This window comes from Euphorbia lathyris, chromosome 7 (assembly GCF_963576675.1).
Source record: "Euphorbia lathyris chromosome 7, ddEupLath1.1, whole genome shotgun sequence".
Classification (NCBI taxonomy): Eukaryota; Viridiplantae; Streptophyta; class Magnoliopsida; order Malpighiales; family Euphorbiaceae; genus Euphorbia; species Euphorbia lathyris.
In genome coordinates, this window is record NC_088916.1 from 40,213,616 (window position 1) to 40,224,524 (window position 10,909).

Consider the following 10,909-nt stretch of genomic DNA (forward strand, 5'->3'; position numbering starts at 1 on the left):
TAAAGTGGGAAGGCTAGTAGAGGAGAGATTATGTCCGAAAAGGCAAATTCATTATATTCTCCGAATCTCAAAACACCTTTTAATAATGATCTTTATGCCTTTTCCATTGTTTTTAATGGATATCAAGTATTCTGGAATTCTGATTGCTTCTCTTACTATTTCTAATATGCTATTACATTACCTTGTCATAAACATTCATATTTATATTTTAGGTCCAAATATACAAATAAATACTAATATTGTATACATTACCTTGTCATATTGAAAAACAAACATATATATTTTAGGGAAAAATATAAAACTAAATAGTCTAGTGCTTTAAACACTTATAAAAGCAAGTTTAAAGTTTATAGTTAAAGGATCTCTGAGTTAATTTTTCGGTCAACAATACTTATAAAGGCGGTCCGGTCGCACTACTCGAACCCGTGACCTCTCGGTCAACAATACTTATGTGTTAGTTAATTTGCAACGTTAAAGTTAGTGTTTTTTATTACTCCAAATTGCTCTCTTTTATGTTTATGTAAAATAGCTAACACAACCAATTTTGATCGGATGTCTAATTTTACAAACTGTACAAATAATAAATCTTTGTTTACAAATTTTCAAATTATGAGATTATCTTTACAAATCGATCCAACTATAAGATTTATTTTTATATTTTTCCGATTTTTTATTTGCAGGAAAGATGGATAGAAAAAGCAATAAAGAAACATAGTAATAATGTTTTAGATCCTTATATGTTATTCCACTTCCAACTCAAAATCATTAAACATTTCAAATGGCTTAACAAGGATCTAAATATCTTTATACGTTAGACAATTCTCACCGGTTAAGGTATTTTTTTTTTTTTTTGTGAATTACCCATTTGTTTAAATGGTATCAGAACCCTTTAGACCAACTGGTTAAAGATTCGAATCTCGGCAAACGCATTTATTAATGATATTTCAATACATAGTAGAATGGGTTTGTGTTACGTGCACTTTAAGCTCAGCTGTTCAAGGAAGAGTATGTCAGAGATAAAATATAAAAAGCTATTTTGAGATTTTATTCTAAATAAATTGAGCATGAGGGAAGATGTTTAATATCTGGCAACTAAAGTGCTCTTTATATATATGAATCCTCCTAATTTAATACACTTTTTGGATCACAAAAACAAAAGACTAAAAATTTATTCCATAATTAAGATTCTGGCACAGTTTTTGTGCTAATGATCTATGTTGCATCCATTACCGTTAAGGTTTCCTGGTATGGGTTTCGGTTTGGTTTCCATTTGCGTGCAACATGTTAATTCCAGAATTTTGCAAGATAGAATATGGATATGTATGATAATTGACGAAAATATTATGATCCCGTAAGAGCAAATTTCTAGAAAGGTGTTCCTCCATATCCAGCACTTGTAAATAATGCTTGCTTTATATCTTCACAAGTATGCAGTTTTGTGTGTTCAAATTCCTGTTATAGCAGCAAAAGAAATATAATTAAAATTAAGGTGATATGCATATTAACGAAATAAGAATATTGACCTGAGGCTGAGAGCAAGAAGCGTGCAATGCAAAATCGTTGAAGCAGCTAATGACACAATGGTGAATTTCAAGGCCCAATGCTTCTAAAGTGGATAGTGATGATAGCAACAACCCTGGTTTTGATGAGCAACAAATCTCAATCTCAATCTGTGTATCCTCCTTCCTTCTCTCTACATCAAACTGCACATATTTTTATTATAATATTACCTTATTCAATTAATAAGCTTATTTCCACTCATTTACCAAATGGTAATATTGAAAATAACTCCCTTTTACAACCATGTAATTAAATAAACAAAAAGTATATTGTTTGTTTTGCTAACATAAGCAATTTAATTAAATAATATTTGTTGTGATATAAGCCATAAACATAGGTGTCAATGTGGTTTTTGTGAGAAATGGGCAAAGTTGAATGATTTGTGAGGAGTGATAAGAATAATAGACAAGTGAAAAAATCATACTTTAGGGGAATTAGTGAGGATGAATTGAGTTGGTTGTTGTTGCAATTGCAAGTTGTGTAGTAATTCCTTGAGATAGTTAATTGTATCCCAAAGTATAGACGTTCTGTCCATCTGCAACACAAATAAATAATATATTAATTATTCATGAAATAATAATAAGGAAAGGAAAGAAAGAAGGTAGCGTAAGGTACCTTGGTTATCTTAGGAACAATGGATCTTAGCATGGAGAGACGATCATTTAATCTCTTTCTTCTTCTTCTTTCAGCCATTAGATTCTTGGAAGGCTGACCTTGCAATTTCTTGCTTCTAATCTTTGTCCCAACCCCAATGTTCAAAACCGGAGCCTCAACTTTAGAATCCTCCTCCACCTGAAACGGCCGCGTATCAAGGGCATTGTAAGAAGAATCAGGGAAATCATGGGTATGGGTTGAGTAGTAATTGCTGAATTGAGGAAGAATATTAATGTTATCACAGAAAAGGTCACCAATTTCTTCTGATGGAAAATCCCAAAATTCTCTTCCCAGGAACCCATCTTCATTCAACTCCATTCTTTCGATAACCAAATCACAATATACCCCAACCTGCACCAAGTTTAGGAATATATACATACAACCACTTTATTAGTAATATATAATATAATAATAACAACTTATCTTTAATTTATCTTTCACAAGGAGACAAACTAATGTTTCATTGCTATATTTTATTTTCTTTTACAAACTCTGTAAAACATATGATTTTGTATAAAAAAAGAATCACAAAAATGTCTTTGTATTTTTCAAAATTACAAATTTTCAGGTTAAAAATTAATTAAGCTTCGGTACTTTTTATTTTTATCTTAATGTTGGAAAATAATATCTTATTCTTAAAAGTGTATAATATCTTTTTTTTTAGTTGATGATAACTTTAATAAAAATTCATATTATTTAATCATACAGCTTGAGATGTGAAATAATAATAATAATAATAATAAAAGATTTCAGGGAAAAAAAAGTAACATTATTTTTAACAAGATTTGAAATGACATCATATTTTTCTGATAATATTAAATTTATACTTTTTTTTTTTTTTTTAATATGTAGAATTTTGGTTTCCTCCTGTAAGTAACCTAGTTAAGGTCTTAATCACCGAAATCTCTATAATCAAATAGAGTGAATAAAAAAATAAGAGTGTTCCCTCAAAACTTTGACCAAGTTGGCACAGCTCCTTTTTGTTTTCCTTCCAATCAACATATTTAATTTATAGAATAAATTATCAAATTGGTTCGTAACTGAGATGAGATGTTATTTTAGCCCAACCAATTTTAAATATCAACTCAATTCTTAAAGTTAGCTTAAGGTTAAATTAATTCATGATCAAATCAACCCTAAAAGTATAATATATTTTTAATACTCAAATTTTATTATATTTACATTTTGATACCTGAAATCTATTATGTTTAAAAACTATTATGTTCTGTGCAGCCGTATAAACTTTGGCGTTAACACGTTACTTTGTACACCAGTACAAAATATCAATGGACTAGTACTATTGTGAGGGATTTAGTGAAGAGAAGTTTGTATCACAAGTAATTGTTAGTGGCTCATACTTCTATTTTCAGGTGATTTTTAGATATTTCTTTTATTAATGTGGTTTAGTTTTTATTTATTTTTCTCACATTTTATCACTTAATATAATCAGTTCATTAAAAAAAATTATTAGAATCAAAATTATAAATTCAATGAATTCTTATTCAAAATTGGGTATGTTCTCTTTATAAATAAAATATATCCGAAATTTATTTTTAACATATGCTATCACTTAATATTATCAGTTCATTAGCCAAAATTTTGAAAAAAAAAATCATTTAAAAGAAATAAAAGAACAAAACTCCGTACACCATGACTTCAAAAAGATTATGCATTAGTGCATAATATCGATGCACTAATACTATTTTGAGCGTTTTAGTGAGCTTTTTGCCTCCAATGCGAGGAGCTTCTATTAGAATTAATTGTTCATGGCTCATACTCCAATTCCGAGGAATTTAAAAAAAAAGCACAACCTTAGTCTTCAATTCGGGCCGGGTTGGGTTGGTGTGGTGTGGATATTATATTTTTTACTGAAATAATAATAATAATAATAATTATCATTTCTAATAATTTTGGTTTTGTGTTTTTTTTCTTTACTTTGCCTATAAAAAAAATTATTTCTAATAATTCGGATTTAATTTTTTATTTTAATTAAATTCATTTTCTGCTAACGTTCCTTCAATGATTATGGTCATAGTCAATGGCCAATATTCAATAAAAAAGTAACATTCCCTGATTTCTCTACCTATTTATTCTCCATTAGATCAAAACATAAATATTCTTTTTTCTTGTATAAATAGTTGTTGAGACTGACATTCCAATGTGAAGGAATTACAATACATTTTTCTTTGAGTAAATTGAAACTGAGCATTTATAGAGTGTAGACAAAAATGAGTTCGTACAGTGCAATACGAATTCATATACGAGATGGCTGTTTTATCCTGTAGGCAACCGGAAGCATATAAAAAAGAAGATAGAAAAAGAGAAAACCAGGGGCTGTTTCTCCCCAGCAAGCGGTATTAATTAATTTCTTAAAACAACTCAAACAGCCCACAATAATAATCATTTCCACCCTAATAACTTATTTTGTCTGCTTCCTTTGCTTTCATTTCATATTATGGTCCATATTAGGCTACTCTTTTTTATTAAACACCTTTTTTTTTTAACTACCTAAAATGTCTTATAAGTTTCCAACCAAATAATCACATACATTCATACAACCGTAAATTATACAATATTAACAGATTAAAATAGATTTTAAGTTGTACTATCCAAAAATTACAATATATTCTGTTATATATTACTATAGTATAATCCGATTGTGTTAATTTTAGGTTTAGCATTATCCGATGACAAACATGTTATGTTAGGAACACAATATTAATTAATACGATAATTGTTTTTTATAAACTTCAACAACACAAATTTTAAAAAGGCTGCTTTTAATTAAGCTTCAGAATTTTCATTATTTTCCTTTACTCATTGCCATCGCATATTCATATGCTTTTCAATTTCTCTATTAATACATTCAAATTCTCTCTAATATTCACATAATGTTAAATTTTTTTTTTTGAGTAATTGCTTACAAATTTGGATTTTGATTAACTGGGTAATAACTTTTCTCTTTTAAATTAACAATATCACTCGTTTCAACTTAAATATTAAATATTTTAATAAGAATTATATCAACTATTCATGTTTAGCAATACTTATTAATTCTGACGGATAATTACAAAATTTCTATAATGGTTCATAATCACTTGATAATTTTTCCACATAATTAATAATTCTATGTTCAAAATGATAGTAAAAGTTGAAGATTCAAATCATTGTGTGTCATTTATGCTAAAAAAAATTGGGTTAATTACAACCCCACCAAGTATGATAAAACAATAATGCACCAAAATTTAATTTTTTAATATTAAAATCATTCAATTTTGCATTTAATTTCTCTTGTACACTCTTTTTGTCAAAATTCCGACAATAACAGTCTTCGAATACGACATATGATCAATATGCAAGGCATATTTTGCACATAGATTAGAAAAAAAAAAAAAACATAATTTAGCCTTGTTATATGGTGTTGATGTGCGAAATCAAATATTGGTTGGATGGAGTTGGTAATATATATATTTTTATCCATGTATAAAAATGTATTTTCCAGTTATTACTAGAATCCGGATAAAATGACTATATGATAAATCAAATGTAAAGTTTAATAATTTTGATGTTACGAAATTAAGTTTTGTGATATTAGTTTTCTATTCTTGATACTTGATGGACTATAAATATAATTAACCCACTAAAATTTCTAAATGAGTTTAAAATTAAATCGTACTCTAAGTTTAAAGAGTTTTTGCATTAGTAGCTCTACTTCTATTCTAACCCGTTTGTTTGTCAATTTTGTGTTTTGAAAAATACTAGGTAAGAGAAAAATATATTGTTGAAAAATAAATATTTTCTGATATTTAACTATAAAACTAGAAAAAGTTGTGAGTGACTACTATTCAAAAGGCTAAAAAGGAACAAACTCGATTTCCAAAACTTTTTGGAAAATGTTTTACTCTTTCGAGAAGGTAAAGCATTTTCCTCACTTGATAAATTTTTTTTAGGATTAATTTAAAATTTTATATTAACTTATTTTTGTAAACAAACAAATATAGAAAAATTAAGGAAACATTTTCCGGTGAATAAATGAGATCTAAATTAGATACCTTGCAAATTTACAGAATTACTAAAAGATATATCCCTTCGCTGCAGGGGCGGAGCTAGGGGGGTAGGGGAGGGTCTCCCAACCCTCCGACCCTCTGGAACACCCTTGACGAATATTAGTTCAGTCCCGAGCAGGCCCCCCAAAATAATTAAAATTAATATTTATAATGTAGAATGTGATTACATGACATAAAACTAAGTTAGCATAGTTGGTTGTAGTGATAATTAGAGGAATCTTTACATCTAATAGGTCCTATGTTTGAATCTCATTCTCTTCACTTTTTTATCTCATTTTAATTTTTTCCATTAAACCCCATTCTGCTTTAATAATATTAAGTATCATTCTTAATTATTATTAACCTCATTCTCCTTTATTATTTTTAATTGTATTTTTTTAGTTATAAAATTCATGACCGAGAACACAATTTGATGAATAATTTCTCCAATTGACCAAACTTGTCAACGTTAGGGATAAAATTGCTCTTGGCTGCCAACATTAAGGGTAAAATTGCACAATTTTATACGTTAGAGGTAAAATTATTCTTAGGTGTAAACATTAGAGTATTTTTGATCTCAGTTGTTTTGCACTTTAATGTTTTCCAATTATGATCAAATTTACCCCTATATTAACAAAAATTTGAAAATTTTGATTTGACTACTATGAATCAAAGCTTTAAGTCGTTATTAAGAAAAAAAATTCTTCATGTAATGGAGCCCCTCCGGACCTTGAGCTCTGGCTCCGCCACTGCTTCGCTGTGGACGCAATTCTTTTGTTACCGTGCAACATATTTATATTTATATAATTTTTTTTGAATAAATATTATATATATTTATATAAATATTAAACGTTAGGATTCTGAAAAATGTAAATTATGAGATTTTATAATTATAATATAAAGTTCAAGTTGTTAAAAGGAGACAAAAATCACTGTATAGGAATTTGATGTAGGACTAAACAAATTAATATGTCTACTTCAAGGTTTTGAATTTATAAATCAATTCCAACTTGTGAAAAAATAAGTGATGTTAGTTTGATTAATTTACCAATGAGTTCTTTTTTTTTTTTTTAATATCAAATTCATTTATATCAAGTGGTATCTTAAATCCTCTGAATGAGCAGTACAACCATGAAAAAAGTAGTAGTGCAGTGATAGCCGATGCAGATTAAAATAAAACTAACAACTTTTTATAACTCGAAAAAAAAAACGTCATCGTCTAAACTGCCTAGATTTTAAAGGTTTGAAATAGAAAATCCGTTCCGATTAATCTCTAGATATTTTTAGCTGTCTAGACTGTTATCTAAATAACGATGAACAAAAACGTTTATTATTATTATTTTTTTGTTTTATTATATAATTCATTTTTGAATATTATCGCATGATTATTATTTTTATATATTTTAATTTATTTGCGTTCTTTACTTGTTTTTATGATATGGTTTAAAACGTTAAAGATATTGTTTAATAACTTTTGCTAAATTATATTACTTGTGAACATTATATTTTATTTTTTTAGTTGTTTCAGTGATATTGTTGTTGAAATATTAATGTTTGTACATTTAAAAAATATATATTATAAATATACGTATTTTTCTATATTAAATAAATTTATATTATTAGAATTATAAGTTAACAAAGAATTTAACTTTATGCTCTACTAGGGTTTGGCGATGACAAAAGGAAAGGAGAAGGATAGGGTGCGTGAGAGCTCGCGGTCGCAGGAGCGGACGACGCATGGCGGTCCGAGCGGCCGGTTATGGGCGGAAGGGGCGGATCTGAAGGGTGGCAAGGGGTACGGCGGGTGTGAAAGGCCGGATGGGGAGAAAGAGGGAGAAGGAAGGAGAGAGACGGGAGGGTTAGGCGGATTGGATGGGGCGGCGGCCAAAGAGGGTGGAGGAAGGGGAGAGACGGGATCAGAAGGGGGAGGTTTAGGCGGAGAGGGTGAGGCGGCAGATCTGGGAGGGGGAGAGCCGCATGTTGATTTCCGTGATAGGAGGCTGGGCGCAGGAGGCGGTATTCTTACGGCAGGAGGGGTTGGCGTTTAACACGGGATCCGGGTTGGATTTTCTATGCAGGATTTAGGTGCTGCGCCTAAGGTGCAGGGGGCTGGGATAGTTGGTGATTCGGCTTTGGCCGATGGAGGGATTCGAATGGAAGGGTTGGAGACAAACAATGAGTCCAGACCCACTTTGAATGTGGGTTCTAAGGCATTGGAGGATGCAGAAAATAAAAATGCTAACGAGCAAAGGGTAGGGAGAATCTCTTGGAGAGATAGTGTGATGGGAGCGGTCGAGGAGGAACCCGAGTTAGATGATGAAATTATTGAGGATGATTTTGTGGAGGACTATTCGGACTCTGATAAGGAGGATGGAGAACAGGACGATCCTTTATGTCTTGTGATTCGGCTACCCTCAGCGGATAAACGTGCTCTGAGGTCTAAATGGAAGCTTGCTTTAATAGTAACTGTGCTTGGTAAAAGAATCAGTTTTAATTATTTCGCTCAGAGGATCCAGACTCAGTGGGCAAAAAAAGGGAAAGTCACCATTACTGACTTAGAGAATGACTATTATGTCATCAAATTTACTAGGGCTGAGGACTTTAATGCTGTTATCAATGGTGGTCCTTATATTATTTCTAATCATGTTCTGGCATTAGACCATGGGTTCCTAACTTCAATCCTCATGACTGTTCAGTTAATAGGATTCTTACTTGGGTAAGATTTTTGGGTTTACCTATTGAATACTATAATGAAAGCTTTCTTAATAAAATTGGTGGCCTAGTTGGTAAAGTTCACCATGTGGATAAAACCACTATTGGAGCTATTAGAGGTAAGTTTGCCAGAGTTTGTATTGATATAGATCTAGCGAAGCCTCTCTTGTCCAAATTCTGTGTTCAGAATATGGTTTATTTTATTGAGTATGAAGGTATTCATAATATTTGTTATGAATGTGGTATGTTTGGTCATACTTGTTGGTCCCTTATAACGTAACGAATTAGTTCCAAGGGGGGGGGGGATAGGAACTATTTTAAATTTTAGTACGTTAAGGCTGACTTCTTTTTCTCTAAAAAGAAATTACACAGCGCACTGAGTGAAGTAAGACACTAGCTTAGTCAACTGGTGACTAAGTCAGCTTCTTTCTTTGAGTCAGGAGATAGCACTTGAGTATATTCCTGAACTCAGATACTCAATGCACACAACTCAGCGTGACCTCTTTACTTGGTCAGTTTTGTTTAAGCAAGCAATGTATATATTAAAGGAGTTTAAGGTTAGAACGATGTTACTCAGCAGATTTATCCAGGTTCGGCCTCTATGCCTACGTCCTGTCCCCGGAACACGTTCCGAGCTTTCGAATTCTCTACTGAGCTCTTTAACGGTAGAGCCTCAAACCTTTTACAACAAGAAGCTAAGAATAACAAGAGTACCTTCCTCTATACCTCTACTCACTCATATTCTATTGCTGAGTACTATAACCGAGTACTCAGCCTCTCCTTTCTAATTCTAGAAATGATAATAAGTTTTTCCTAAACAACAATTGCTAAGACACTTTAGATGATTGGATAATCACTCTAGACTTTTACACAGTAATATGGAAATTGGTGTAAGTATTTGCTTTGCTTTTTCACACAGATTCTTCAAGTAGAAATTTGGTCAGCGTAATGGCTTGGTGAAGATCTGTATCGAATGAAGCAACTGAAAGGCCTATTTATAGTGACACTTGAGGTATCGGTTATTTCAAATTTCGAAATAACCGTTGGAGGGAAACGGCTTGATGTCGTTGTCACTCAGTACACGCTCAGTGCCGTTGGCCAATCAGATTATTGTATCTTCTATCTTTGGTCAGTGCTGAGCAGCTTTTAGACAGACGGACAGAATATTTCGCCTTTTATGGCAAAGTCTTCCAGACAGCTTTCTGTGTCTTCTGAACTTTACCCAAAGTAGAAATACTTTGTCTTAAAGTTGTTCCTTGCTCAGCTGTTGTCTTGTACTCTTTGTCGTCCAACTCAGCAGCTTCGTTCTGAAGTAGATAAAGAAGGTCTTCCAGATCCTTCTTTATGCTGAGCTGCATTTTGTTCACAACGACAGCGTTTTGTTTACACGGGCCGAGTTGTCTTGGGCCTTTGACTTTCCTTTGGGCCTTTAGCCTTTTAGTCTTTATGTCTTATAAACAATTTAACTCAACATTGAATAAACACATTAGTGTAATAAATCAAAGCATTTAAACTTAGTGTGTTTAGAATATTTTTTAATCATATACTTAAATAATTTTGTCAAATCAAAATCATGTGGAAATGTGTTTCAACAAACTCCCCCATTTTGATGTTGGCAAAACTATTCAGTGAAGAACTCAGTTTTGAGCTCCCCCATGATAGTTGACCTTTTATAACTTAATAAACTCCCCCGTAAGGGTTGAGCTACTGACACCGTTTTACTCAAAACATTTTAAGGTTTAATAGAGTAAGTCCTAGGTCAGTTTTCAAATAAGGTCAGCTCATGAAACATATTCTATTAACTCAGTTTTAAGCGGAAGATTTAACTATCAGAGAGCGCTAAGTATTTTGTTGTTCAATGAGTTTTATAAGACAATGTTTTAATCATACAAGACAGTGTTAACAGCATACAATCAGAAGTCATTAAGAATGATAAA

At 31.4% G+C, this 10,909-nt stretch overlaps 1 protein-coding gene across 1 annotated transcript; it reads right to left on the reverse strand.

Annotated features, from left to right (window-relative positions):
• Positions 1–1,103: 1,103 nt before the first annotated feature.
• On the reverse strand, positions 1,104–2,532 carry LOC136201203 (transcription factor bHLH93-like). The gene is made up of 4 exons (XM_065991821.1): positions 2,176–2,532; positions 1,985–2,095; positions 1,524–1,703; positions 1,104–1,452 (listed from the first exon to the last, which is right to left on the reverse strand). Exons 1-4 carry the CDS (start codon positions 2,530–2,532, stop codon positions 1,366–1,368), a joined length of 735 nt encoding a protein of 244 aa, XP_065847893.1. The 3' UTR covers positions 1,104–1,365.
• Between the last annotated feature and the right edge of the window lie 8,377 nt (positions 2,533–10,909).